This window comes from Humulus lupulus, chromosome 5 (assembly GCF_963169125.1).
Source record: "Humulus lupulus chromosome 5, drHumLupu1.1, whole genome shotgun sequence".
Lineage (NCBI taxonomy): Eukaryota > Viridiplantae > Streptophyta > Magnoliopsida > Rosales > Cannabaceae > Humulus > Humulus lupulus.
Window position 1 is genome coordinate 74,651,988 of NC_084797.1, and position 15,154 is coordinate 74,667,141.

The 15,154-nt window shown below is 39.8% G+C and overlaps 1 protein-coding gene across 1 annotated transcript; it reads right to left on the reverse strand.

Moving 5' to 3' along the window:
• Positions 1-13,085: 13,085 nt before the first annotated feature.
• LOC133779222 (aspartic proteinase CDR1-like) lies at positions 13,086-14,438 on the reverse strand. Its single transcript, XM_062219210.1, has one exon. The coding sequence runs from the start codon at positions 14,436-14,438 to the stop codon at positions 13,086-13,088; it is 1,353 nt and encodes a 450-aa protein (XP_062075194.1).
• Positions 14,439-15,154: the final 716 nt, after the last annotated feature.

The following is a 15,154-nucleotide window of genomic DNA, read 5'->3' on the forward strand; positions in this document are numbered from 1 at the left end:
TCTCTTGATGAATAAAACTTTTGGGGTTGTTGAAGAAAGTTTGAGGCTTGAAAGCTAAGGGTGAAGGAAGGGTTGAATCTTGGGAATGGAATTGGAGTCTTAGAAAGAAATCTAGACGGGTTGCAAGCTGAGAATTGGAGCTAGTAAACAGGGTAGAACTCAGATACAATTGAGGTCAATTCTGAACTTTCATCTTTGATTTTCTTATTAGGCTTATGCTAGAAATTTTGGTTGGCTTGAGTATGAGTTTGGTAGTTAGCTTTGAGTGAATTACACAATTGGTTTGGGTTCTTTGATGATGAGTTCTGCCTGATAATTGGGGTGGTGACCTTGGTGAAATTTCTATGGTTTTGGTGATTAAACAGTGTGATTTACTCTAAAATTCGTAGTTGATTTGGAGTTGAATTAAGAGGATAAATTGGGAAAAATTCTGGGTTGATGGGTTGGTGTTCTTGGCTAGCAAGAAGAAGAGAAGCCCAGGTTTTTCGCTGGGACGAAGAGGCGCACCGCGACTTAGACAAGGGGCACCGCAGCGCGTGTGGCCTTCTGGCTTGTTGTGCTCTCTGATTTGGGGGCGCTCCGCGACTTGCCTGACCAAGTCGTGACCCGCCTCCCCTTTGGCAAGAGAGCTTGATCTCTGACTTGGGGCAAGTCGTGACTTGCTGAGCCAAGTCGTGACCCGCCTAGGAGTTCTAGTCTTGGAAATTTTTCAAGTGTTGTTAGGGCTCAGGGGTTCGATCCTAGGTGCTCGGGACAATTTCTACTACCCGGTTTAGTAGAAATTGAGGTCTCGGAGGCTAGTTTTGTTCCCTAGGTATTATGTTTATAATTGGAAGTTGATAGATATCCATGGCCTTTGTGATTAGGGTTATCGTCGAGGCTCGAGGCTAAGGACCGTGCTAGGAATCAATTCACCTTCCCCACTCGGAATAAAAGGTAAGAAAACTGCACCCGATTATGTGGTTATGTTGGGACTAAGAGTTCCCTATATTTATATGCAATGTCATATGATGGTATTATGCCATGTGGACATGAGATAAATGGTCTAAGAGTGTCGAAATTAATATTGGCGCACAAGGACGCGGCTCGGCCACTAGTAGCTGAGGTTAATTATATAATCACTAAGCTCGGCCTAAGCGACCCGGAGTCAGTGGGATAAATAGAGGGTGCGGCCTAAGTGCGTCGACCCTGGATAGTTAATGATGTGTTTACTATTATTAATCTAATGATCATGACATGTTTATTACCTAGATGATTGATTATTGGTCTGCAGATTTATATCACTGATTATGTGAACTATGTGGTCTGCTGAGTATTTGATTGATGGTTTGTGAATTATTTGACAATTGATTATTGATTATGCTTTGTTATATGCTTTTCTTGTTGGGCCTTGGCTCATGGGTGCTATGTGGTGCAGGTAAAGGCAAAGGTAAGATGGATCAACCAAGGGTTGGAGAGCTCTGGGGGCGAGGCGTACATTGTCAGCTGCTCGACCGCCACAGTCGAGAGAATGTACAAGAACGAAAAATGAAAATGTGTATCTTTCCATTAGAGTGGCCTCAATTGTTTATAACTTTTGGAAATTTTGTAAATATGCTATTTAAACCTTGTTTTTGGGATCCCATGTACTAAACATTTATTTTAATGAAAATTATCCGTTTATGACCTAAACCTTTTAAACCTAACTTGTTTATGACTTTAGGATCTCATTTTCATTTAAATGACTTGATTAGCAAGTCCTGTACTATTTTAAACACACAGTGTAACAGTCTTGGTTATCCAGGGTGTTACACAGAGACCAGATTGTGAAATAACAACATGCACAAATCATGATCACTATGGCTCTCATCAGTATAACCAAATGCAGGTATACATGAAAAGCAAGAAACATATTCCCTTTATATTTTAGAAAATTGGGCAGCATAACAACTGCATTTGGGTAAAAACCCAAAAATCATAACCTCCATAAATAAGTGATCAGACATATATTTAGCACTTAGTGCCCTCATAATAGATTAGACAACACGCAGATTAAGTTTTCAAGTTTTCAAACATTTTATAAATATCAAAAGTGGAATATGTTTAATCCAATTCAATACGAGTAAAATAAGTCTAATAGTCAAGTTGAGTCTCTACCTCCTTAGAATTTTCAATTCGAGTCCAAAGCGACCCTCCTAAGCTTAACAATGATCCTAGAGTAATTTAGTCCAGTTTTTATATCACACTTTTCTCGATCCATGAAGAGTGTTGGAAGTGAGCAGTGTATCGGAAACGTCGACGAAGCTAGGCATGGCATATATCCAAATGAGAGAGAGTCCCTTGAATCTTTTGACTCAGGTCGGTCCCACCCACTTAAAAAAAATATTTTTTTTTTATAAAGAAAAATGAGTCTTTAAATTAGAGGTTCTTTAATACCATGTGGTAAGGGAATTAAGCTAATGTTTTACCTCGCTATTAAGGTGTTGTGGTTTCTCTAAATTGTTTCTTTTGGATAATATAGTGTTAGTGAGGCCCACAGTATTAGCCCAACTGCAGCCAACCCAATAGAATTGGACTCAAGTGCAATAGCAACAAGTGAAAAACTAGAGAAGGACTTGGCTCAGCTAATCAATGAAACCCCTTAACATGAGAAGCACAATGGCAACACACGAGCTAGAGAGGAGGGAACCAGCCAAGAGAAAGAAAGGGAAGAAGCTAGTTGCAAGAGGCAAAGAATGAAGCCACATTGCCTGAGGGATTTGGTGATGTTATTGGGACGTTGAGGAGAGAGAAGATTAAGTAACCGATTTTTGTTAGCCATGGTTGTAGCCTTTTGTAATATCTTTGTGTAATAATATGTGAAGAGAATTGTATATTTTATTGAAAATATAACATCTATTTATACACAATTAGATAAGTTATTCTAGGAAACAAAATCAACAAATTAATCCTAATTGTCAACTAATAAACAACTAATATGCACACTATAACACAGCTAATATTCACACTATAACACTCCTCCTCAAGCTGGAGCATAAATGTTATTCATGCCCAGCTTGTTACAAAAATAGTCAACCCGAACCCCATTTAAAGATTTTGTAAAAATGTCCCCTAGTTGTTCTCCAGTCTTCACATATCCTATAGAAATCAAGCCTTGTTGAATTTTCTCACGAACAAAATGACAATCAATTTCAATGTGCTTCGTCCGTTCATGAAACACAGGATTAGTTGCAATATGAAGAGTAGCTTGGTTATGACACCATAATTTTGATAGTAGTGAAGTTTTAAGTCCTACTTCAGTCAATATTTGATATATCCACATTATCTCACACACAGACTGTGCCATAGCTCGATATTCTGACTCTGCACTAGATCGTGACACAACGGTTTCCTTTTTACTCTTCCATGAGACCAGATTCCCTTAAAAAAAAATACAATAACCTAAAGTGGATCTTCTATCTACTTTGGAACTTGCCCAATCTGCATCTGAGAAACACTCAATATGAGTGTGTCCATGATTCACATACACAATACCTCGTCTTGGTGCTCCTTTCAAGTAACACAAAATCTGCTCTAACACTGCCCAATGATCAATTGTTGGGGATGACATAAACTGACTAACAACACTAACTGAGTAGGCAATGTCTGGACGAGTCATAGTAAGATAATTCAACTTTCTAACCAACCTTCCATACTTTTTAGGGTCTTCAAATGGTTCCCATCTCCTGTAAGGTGTAGATTTGGAGTCATTGGAGCACTACAGGGTTTTGCCCCTAATTTTCCTATTTCAGTCAATAAGTCAAGGACATACTTTCTTTGAGATAGAAAGACACCTTGTCTACTTTGAGTGACCTCAACTCCTAAGAAATACTTTAACACCCCCAAATCTTTCGTGTGAAATTGAGTATGAAGGAAAGATTTAAGAGAAGAGATTCCGCTAGTATCATTTCCGGTAATAACAATGTCATCCATATATACAACTAACAAAATGATGCCAACTTCTGATTGTTTGTAGAACACCGAATGATCAGACTTGCTTTTCATCATACCAAATTTCTCAATAGCCTGACTTAAACTTTCCAAACCAAGCACAAGGACTTTGTTTCAAACCATATAAATATTTTCGAAGACGACAAACTCGCCGTGACTCCCCCTGAGTAACAAACCCAGGAGGTTTCTCTATATACACCTCCTCCTGAAGATCACCATGAAGAAAATCATTCTTGATATCAAGTTGATGTAAAGGCCAGTGATGAGTAGCTTCCATTGAAATAAACAACCGAACAGATGTCAACTTTGCAACAGGAGAGAAAGTTTCAAAATAATTGACTCCATAAGTTTGAGCATAGCCCTTGGTGACAAGACGAGCTTTCAATCGAGCAACTAACCCATCCGGATTGACCTTAACTGTGAAGACTCATTTGCAACCGATAGCTCGTTTCCCTAAATGTAAATCAACCAAGTCCCAAGTACCATTATCATCAAAAGCATTCATCTCCTCTAACATTGCAGTATGCCAACCAGGATGAGATATGGCTTCACGAACAGTCTTAGGAATAGAAATAGAATAAAGGGGAGCAATGAAAAAGCAAGAGGAAGATGACAAGTTATTATAAGAAACAAAAGAAGAAATGGGATAAGTACACTGACGTTTACCTTTGCGTAATGTAATTGGAAGATCATCGCTCGGGTCCGGATCTGATGACGAAGGAGCAAGTGCAGTTAATGAATTAAGAGGTTGTCACCTAGAGTAAACTTGAAGAATAGGAGGCTTCACAAGAACAGGTTGTGAGATTGGTGATAGGTCCGAGTCAGGAGAAGAAGATGTGTGGGAACGGGCAGAGAAGGGAAATAAGGTGTATCTTCGAGGAAAGTGACATCAATGGAGACCAAATATTTGTTAAGAGTGGGACAATAACACCGGTAGCCTTTTTGAAGATGGGAATAACCAAGGAAAATACATTTCAAAGACTTGGGATCTAATTTAGTGACATGCGGACGGACATCCCGAACAAAACAAGTGCAACCAAATATCTTAGGGTCAACGGGAAACAAAGACTTTTGCGGAAAAATAATTTTGTAAGGTATCTGACCTTGAAGAACAGAGGACGACATTCGATTAATGAGAAAACACGATGTGGAAACTTCATCAGCCCAAAATGGTTTAGGAACATGCATTTGAAATAAGAGAGCTCATGCAGTTTCAAGAAGGTGTATGTTTTTACGTTCCACCACACCATTTTGGGATGTGGTATCAACACAAGAAGTTTCATGAAGTATGTCATTCTGAGTCATATAAGATTTAAATAAAGCATATGTATATATTTTGGCGTTATCACTTCGCAAAGTACGAATTGAAATAATAAATTGAGTTTTAATTTCAGCACAAAACACACAAAATATGGAAAATAGCTATGAACGACTTTTCATTAAAAATAACCAAGTTACATGAGAATAATCATCTAAAAATGTAACAAAATACCTAAATCCAGGTTTAGACAAAATAGGAGAATGACCCGAAACATCATAATGAACTAATACAAAAGGAACATTAGCACATTTATTGACTCTATGACTCAAACTAAGACGATGATGTTTTGCAAACTGACACGACTCACAATTTAAGGAAGACACCATACTATATTGAGGACAAAGCTTCTTTAGTAAAGGGAGAGATGGATGACCCAACCGAAAATGAGCCTCGAAGGAAGAAGGAACACTCGAGCAAGCAATAGAGCTGGGTGGCGATGTATCAAGAGTGTAGAGGCCTCTAGATTCATGTCCTTTACCAATAATCTTCTTCGTCATAAGATCCTGAAATAAGCAATGATCAGGAAAAAATGAGCACAACAATTGAGATTATGAGTGAGCTAACTGACAGAGAGCAAATTAAAGGATAAATTAGGTAAGTGTAAGACAGAAGACAAATAAAGCAAATGGGTAGGAGTTATGCTGCCAGACCCACAAACACACGATGGTGACCCATCGGCTAAAGTAACTGTAGAAGTAGAAGCAGAAGACTGAAATGAAGAGACTATAATTACCTGTCATATGATCTGTGGCACAAGAATCAATGACCCATTTTGAGGATGAGGAAAGAAGGCACGCATTAGTTTTACCTGAATCAGTAATAGCAGTGATAGAAGGAGATGAAGACTTAAGTGATTCCTGATACTTGGAGAACTTGGCAAACTCATCAGCAGAGATAAGGATTGATTTGTCAGAGGTATTACTATTAGATGCAACATTAGCTGAGTGTTTAAGCTGGTTTTTAAACTGTAACTTTCTACACTCAAACTTGGTGTGGCCCGATTTTATACAATAGTTTCAAATAATGTCTCCAGAATCCAACATTCGAGTGTCAAATCCTTGTGAACTACCTCCTTTGTTTCCACTTGGATTAGAGGATCTCCCAGGCGCATAATTATTATTACGACATACCAAGGCACTATTAAATGAAACGGGTGGTGTTATATCCGTGCAAAGGACACGACTAAAGACATCTTGTAAAGAGGATATATCAGTCCCGAAAAGAACTTGTGCCTTAGTAGAATCAAACTCAGAGGAGAGCCCAGCTAGAAAGCTCATAATAGCCATTTTCTCTTGTTGTTTTTGTTGAACCTTCACGTCGGTACTAAATGGCAGCAACACACTAAGCTCCTCATACGTCTTTTTAAATGCCATAAAGTAGTTTATAAGTGACTGATCTTGTTTTTCCACATGGTAAAATGCTTTGCAAACCTCATACATACGAGAGAGATTCCATTTTCCCGAATACAAAAATTCCAAATAATCCATTAGTTCTTTAACAAACTCACAATGATTGATTAAGCCAATTACCTCACTATCAATGGAATTTTGAATCTGAAGGAACAAGCAAGCATCCTCCCTGATCCATGCCTATCTCAAATCACCTTTGTCTTTAGGAGGATCATCAGTCAAATGGCCATCTTTGTTGATACTTCATAAATAAAGTTGAATAGTCTTACTCCAGTCCAAATAATTCGAACCATTTAGTTTATGGTCCGTGATTTTAGAAATCACAGGAACCACATCAGATACCACAGATTTTGTCTCAGCCATAACCTCAAAAGAAAATATGGAGAAAACAAGTAAACAAAGCCAAGAAAAGGAACTTCCTAAACACAAGATCTGAATAAAAATAGATATGAAAATGACCGGAGAAGAACACAAACTGGGCAGAAAAGTGCCGAGAAGGACGTGGGGACCAACTGGAGTCGAAAGCACGGCAGCTGAATGGCGCACGCACGTGCACGCGCCAGTGCGTGGGGGACTGGGCAGCGGGCTACGGTGGCGCGTGAGCTCCACTCGCAGCGTTTCTGGACCTCGGACGGTGGGGTTTGGTTGATCAGCGGCTGGGCAGTCCTTCTGTGTCGGTGGTGAGAACAAAAGAACACTCTAAATAGGGTTTCCAAAATAGGAACCCTAAAAATGAAAGAAAATTAAACCCTAATTGCAAACCCCAATTTGGGAAGTACTCTAATTTTGAATTTTGAATCTCAACCGCAGAACCTGGCTCTACTCTGATACCCTGTAATAATATGTGAAGAGAATTGTATATTGTATTAAAAATATAACATCTATTTATACACAACTAGAGAAGTGATTCTAGGAAACTAAATCAACAAATTAATCCTAATTGTCAACTAATAAACAACTAATATGCACACTATAACACATCTAATATTCACACTATAACACTTTGAAAGTTTTATCTGTTGAATGAAATTGCTATAGGAATTTGGAGATTATCTCTGTCTCGAAGAGAGCATTTTCTTGCTAACATTGGTGCTTTCGTTGATCCCTTCCTTCCTTCAGCATGAAGAGAAAAGAGATTGCGACACTTTTGCAGGCCATGGACCTCAAGTGGGAGCAATGATTAGAGACACAGATGGAGACCAATACGTCGATGATTGATGAGCTCTTGACCTATGGTTCACCTCCACCGTCGTCGGGCTCAGGTGGTTAGGCAAGCTAAGTTCGAGATACGGCTCGTGAAGGACATCGTTCCGATGCTAAAACAGATTGTCGTGACTTGAACTCCATTCTCAAAACTTTGAGGGTGAAGTTTCCTCGCTTTGATGGTATGAATGTAGATGATTGGGTTTATAAAACTAACAAATTATTTGATCTACACAAGGTCGAACATACTATGCGATTGGCAGCGGTACTATTTCATTTGGATGGAGTTCCATCTTCCTTGTTTTAGTGGGTGGAAAAAGGGGGCTCAATTATGGATTGAGACACTTTCCTGAAGGATTTGCATAAACTTTTTGGGACATCGATCTACGATGACCCATTGGGATGTATTTCCAAAATCACTCAAATCGATCGTGTATCTCAGTAACGTGCAGAATTTGAATCACTTATGCCGCAAATCACGGGGGTGGCTAAATCATTGTTTCTGAATTTCTTTATTTGGGGGCTCAAGTTAGAGATTCGACGAGAATTACTAATGACTCGTTCTGCTCATTTGGCCGATGCTATGGCCAAAGTGAAACTATTTGAAGATCATAATGATGGCTTGATGGCTCGGCAGAAAGAGGTTACTAGAGCTGGTTAGTCTTCAAAACCATCCTTCACTAATCAGAGCATTCAATCGACTACTTTCTCGCCTTATAAGCAAGGCGCGGGTTTGAACACTTCTTTAGGTTAGTCCGCTACAGCTCAATCAGGTATTACTCTTCTACCTATCTAGAAGCTGACCCCTACTGAAATGAAAGATCGGAGAGAGAGAGGTTTATGCTATACTTGTGATGAGAAGTTGAACTATGCGCATAAATACAAAAATAAAATGTTGATTATGTGTGTACAAGATGATGATGATGTTCAGGCAGGGTTAGACAATGAAGGGTTAGTCTCAACTCGCTTTCAAATTCCATGAAACCGCGAATTTTTCGGATTATGGAAAAACATGGCAATGAATCAATGGAGGTACTTGTTGATACGGGTAACAACAACGTTATTCAGGAGGCATTAGCTAACCAGTTGAATCTTGCTTGGGAGGAGACTAAAAGATTCAAGGTTTATATGGGAAATGGAAACTTTCTCTTGTGTTCAGAAATTTGCAAAAGGGTTGAGCTGATTTTACAGGGCCATCATTTTATGGTTGATCTTTATGTACTTCTGATTTGTGGTCTTGATGTGGTGCTCGGTATGCAATGGTTACAGACTTTGGGACCTTGTGTTCATGATCACAAGGCGTTCACTATGGAATTCTCTTGGCAAGGTAGTGTGGTGAAGTTGTCGGGTTCTACAGATGTATCAGCACACCAACTAACTTACACTCAATTCAATGCTCTGCTGCGAGAGGGGGAAATTAGAGGCTTTTTTCATTTGACTTCTGCCTTGGAAGATACAAGTATTAAAGGGCCTGAATTAGCTGAATTGGAGGTTGTTTTTCTGCCATAAGGTAAGGGATTACTCACTAAATATGCAACTGTGTTTGAAGAGCCCAAACAGCTGCCACCATATAGGGTCGTGGATCACCGTATCTTCCTCCAACCGGGTTCTACCCCGGTGAATGTTTGACCGTACAAGTACCCGTAATTTCAGAAAGATTGGTAAGAGAAATGATGGAAATGGGATTTATACACTCGAGTACCAGCCCCTATTCTTCTCTGGTTTTGATAGTAAAAAAAAGATGGAACATGGTGTTTTTGTGTTGATTACAGAGCCTTGAATGGCATTACAATCAAGGATAGGTTTCCTATTCCTACCAATGATGAACTCTTGGGATGTCCACAAGATGGCCTTTCGAACACATGAGGGACACTATGAATTTGTGGTTATGCCATTTGGGCTTACGAATGCCCTGTCGACATTCCAAGCTACTATGAACAAAGTTTTTCGACCATATTTTCGCCACTTTGTCACTATTTTCTTTGATGATATTCTCATTTACAGTAACAATGAGGAGGATCACCTGAAACATCTTGACTTGGTGCTTCAACTGCTCTAAGACTCTATCTTCTTTGCAAAGGCAAGTAAATTCCATTTTTTCCAGCGAAAGGTGGAATATTTGGGCCACTTGGTTTCTTCACAAGGAGTAGAAGCGGACCCTTTGAAGATCACAGCGATGGTCCATTGGCCCACTCCCCAATCCTTGAAACAATTGCGTGGTTTTTTGGGCCTTACAAGATATTATTGGAGGTTTGTGCCTCATTACGCCACCATAGCAGCCCCGCTTATTGAACTATTGAAACAGGATAATTTTATGTGGACCACGGCAGCTGCTACTACGTTTGATCACTTGAAGAAAGCCATGACTAAAACACCTGTGTTGAAGCCGCCTGATGCAAGAGGGACATTCCTTGGCTTATTACAGTAAAAAATTAGGACCTCGTTTCGTGGGTGCTTCTGCCAACATCCGTGAGATGCGTGCCATAGTCTAGCTGTAGCAAAATGGTGACAATATTTGCTTGGGCGACACTTTATTATTAAAACTGATCATAAAAGCTTACGGGAACTATTGACACAAGTTATTCAAACACCGGAACAACAACATTTCATTCGTAAGCTTCTTGGTTTCCAATTTACTATCGAGTACAAGGCGGGTACTCAAAATTCTGCTACTGATGCTTTATCAAGACAGTTTGATGGCTCTTCTTTGTCACTACTTTGCTATGAGTGTTGTTCGTTATGACTTCTTAGATGAGTTACGTCAAGAGAATATAACTTGTTCGGATCTTCACCTCCTTAATGAGCAATTGCAGCTAGGTAAGTTGGATAAAAATCTATAATCAAGCAGGGATGGTTTGCTATATTTCTGTCAGAAACACTTCATCAGTGCTCATTCAAACCTCAAGCAGCAAATTCTCCAAGAGTTTCATGCTTCTCCCGTGGACATAACTTTGTTACGGTTGGGAGCCAATTTCTTTTGGCACGGCATGCAAAATGATGTTTAGAAATTCATCACAGCTTGCATGGTTTGCCAAACCATTAAATATTCAATAGCAGCCCCTTATGGTATTCTACAACCGCGTAAAATCCTGAAAAGAGTTTGGGAGGATTTGTCTATGGATTTTATTGTGGGACTATCTAACTCTCATGGGGCAACAAATATTTTGGTGGTTATTGATAGGTTCACCAAGATTGCACATTTTGGAGCCATGCCGACTCCTTATTCAGCTACCAAAGTGGCTGACTTGTTTGCTCACATGGTCATTAGACTTCATGGCATGCCTAGAACTATAATCTCGGACTGGGATTCGATTTTCACAAGTGCTTGTTGGAAGAAATTATTTGAGTTGATGGGAACTACTTTCAAGATGAGCTCGGCATACCACCTCAAACTGTGGTCACCAACCGTTATTTGGAACAATATTTACAAGCTTTTACGGCAGAGAACCCAAAATAATGGAGTAAGTTTCTTTCATAGGCTGAATATCATTACAACACAAAACACAATTCTGCAATCAGTATAACTCCATTTCAGGCAGTTTACGGGCGCATTCCACCAACAATTCCAGCTTATACTTGGGGGCAACAACTATTCAGGCAGTAGAAGATGATTTACTCACTCGAGATGAGATTCTACAACAGTCGAAACATAACTTACTGCAAGCGCAGAATCGCATGCGTCAACAGGCCAACAAAAAGCGCAGGGACATCATGTTTCAGCTTGGGGACTTAGTTCTCGTGAAACTCCAGCCTTACTGCCAGACAACAGTGGCTCATCGCCAAAATTCAGTCTTGCTGTCGTTATTTCGGTCCTTTCGAAGTCCTAGCTCGAGCTGGTCCGATTGCATATACATTGAAGCTTCCGCAAGGTAGTCGCATTCATCCTACTTTTCATGTTTCCTTACTCAAGCCATTTCATAGAACACAACCAACAACTTGTTATCCATTGCCGGAGCATAGCCTTGCCAACCAAAAAACCAGTTATGATTCCTCTAGGCATTTTGGCTACTCGGGTTCATGTGGTCAACAACAAAGCCACACGACAGGTACTAGTGCAGTGGTCATTGAGCTCACCGGAGGATGCTACATGGGAAGACTTTTACACCTTCGTTCACATGTACAACCTACCCAACCTTGAGGACAAGGTTCTTTTCGTGGAGGGGAGTAGTGTTAGTGAGGCACAAGGTATTAGCCTAACTCCAGCCAGCCCAATAGAATTGGACTCAAGTGCAATTCAGCAACAAGTGAAAGACTGGGAGAAGGACTCGACTCAGGTAATCAAAGAACCCCTAAACTTGAGAAGCACAATGGCAACACACAAGCTGGAGAGGAGGGAACTAGCCGAGAGAAAGAAAGGGAAGAAGCCAGCCGCAAGAGGGAAAGAGTGAAGCCATGTTGGCTGAGGGATTTCGTGATGCTATTGGGACGTTGAGGAGAGAGAAGATTATGTAACCAATTTATGTTAGCCATGGTTTGTAGCTACTGAGTATAAATAATGTTTTGTAATCTCTTTGAAAGTTTTATCTGTTGAATGAAATTGATATAGGCATTTGGAGATTAGCTTTATCTCGAAGAGAGCATTTTCTTGCTAACATATTGGGTTATTTTATTCGTTTTGTTTTGAGTCATATTTAATATTCATATATCTTTTATTTGATTGAGCATTTAAAAATCTCTTGTAAATTGTTTAATTCTTAAAGTTTAATATATGTAACTTAATGTAACATTTTTTTCTCTTTTTTTTCTCAAAATTAAATTTACATATTTTTATGTACAATTTCACACTTTTACTACTAAATATCACATTTTATTATTACTTGTATTAATACATAATACCAAAATATTTAACTCAAATAATTAAAACTCAGATGATGTAGTATATATTAGGTGGGAATGGGAGGAAATTTGGGGCGGGACTTAAAGTTTGTTTTCTGTGGGGACTTTCAACCGCTATTCTCTCTTAGTCAAATTTGTTTAATTTCTTTCAATGGTTTAAAAGTCAAGAACATAATATATTAATATAATGAAAAACCAACACGAAGTAATAATCAACCTGCTGATCCATTGTCGTAGTTATAAAAGCTAGTTTTAATTCAGACTGCAACACTCAGGCAAAACGTTACGAAAAAAAGAAGCTAAAAGGCGACGCATGCGGCTAATATTAAAGCAATATATATATAAATTCAAATAGTCATTCTGCTGCAATCAGTTGGCTTAAACGACACCGTTCCACCATCAATGTCATAGCCAACCAAAAAGTTCATTTGAGCTAAGTTGCCAAAAATGGCAAAATCCGTAGAAGGCGCCATGGTGAAGCAGAACATATCATCCTCAACCTTTGCGAACGTGTTAAGCGGATTCAAAACGACGTCGGCTCCTGTAAAATGAGCTTTGATAGTAGGAACACTAATACTACTGTCTGATCTGAAACACAGACTCAACACTCCCTGCGGGTCACTCACCTTCTCGGCGTCAATGGCTTTCTCTAGAACTGACACCAAATCGTCGTAGAATCCGGCCGGAAGAAAAGTCAGCGTCGTCCCGGAATCGATTATGATGTTGCCCTCATTCGCTGCCACGCCGGCCTTGGACGACGTCGATGTATTATAATTAGTAGTATCGTAGACCAATCTCTTTTTTCCAACGCTAATGGCTTCCAAAGTGAGGTAGTAGTAAGTTTTAGGGTCTTTGTTTGAGACTAAAGGCGTGGAAACGACACCGGAACCGGATACAACAGCGGCACTGCCAAAACTGATCTTGCTTGTGACGTAAGATTCAGCAGATAAGGGCACTAAACAGTAAGAGAACTTACCACCAATTGTCTTACCCAATTGAGAAACTAACGAAAGGGACCCTCCTCCGAGACCGATCAAGCCAGAACCCGACTCGTCGAAAGTGCCGCCATTGTCGTGGCCACAGCCGAAAACAACTTTTGGGAGTGAAGTCTCGCCAACGGTAAAGGTTTCAGCAGCGAGATTGCCCTTCGTGTAGGAACGGTCTCCATAGGAATAGCTGTACTCGCACGTGTCGTGCTCCGAACTGCAAGTTGCTTGGTACAGCTCAGTGCAGGGTTTGGCGGCGCATGGAATGTTGTGGTACGTGGAGGACTTGTCTGGGTCGAAAAGGGTTGGGGTTTGCTTGAAGCACTCCGTGCATGGCTTGCACTGCGTCCATATAAGGTCGCTGCCGGTGTCTGCTATGCCGATAAGTTGGACAGGCGGAGTTCCGATGGAAATGTTCATGAGGTACTCGCCCTCGCTGGGAATGATCCTTGATTGGATCACAGTTTTTTGTGCGAGTAAGGTTGATTGGTAGTGGCCGAGGCGGGAGAAAGAGCGGCGGAAAGCGTTGTGAAGGCGGTCGAAATCAGTGGTCGAGGGAATGCTAATGTGGGAGAATGGAGAATCACGTTGAATGAGATCAATGGAAAATCCACTAGTATTACTAATTAGCATTTTGGATACAGCTGTGAAACAAGACCCTGGGAGCAGAGTGAAACAAATAATGGTTATAGGGAGAATAATGTATAGAGCCATATTCTCTTAGGTAAGTAATTATATAAATTGATAAGAGAATGATATGTAGAAACTAAGTGAGGACGAGGAAATCATAGCGGTGTTGCAGTCCTTATATAGAGATTACTCTTTACGCCCGTCATTGGATTTTATTGCATTGTACCATGAATTGGTTATCAATAGTATAGTAGAGGAAGCGAAGAGCCTAATTATTAAGTATTTCTGATAAATATTAATTTGATAGTCACATGTAAATGTATACGTTTCTAATAATGAAATCTTTTAACCAGATATTGATTGCAATTTTGTTTCAACTTTTCTGTGTACAAAGATTTTAACATTCTGAGTTGAAGATGGAAAACCGCAACCTATGCATTAAAACATACGTTATGGTCTATTAATTTTGATGTTTTGGAAGCAGAGAGCGATCATGACAAGGTATAACTAATAACGGACTTTAACTCTCTCGTTCAACCCAAAAAACAGCCTAAAATGATTAAATGTTGGAACTTTGTGTTAATTTTGTAAAATAGAAAAGTGTTAAGTGTGTCATAGTAGAAAGAGTCTCACATGGGATAAGAATATTTTTTCATAAGGGTATATAATAGACAACTTAGAGAATTGATTTTGGGCCCGAAGGACCATCTAGTTTTGTGAGCATAGGTGAGGACTCAAACACTTGACCACCATGCGCGCCGCCGCCGTCCGAGCTGTGTGTTGTGGTGTCACACTTTATT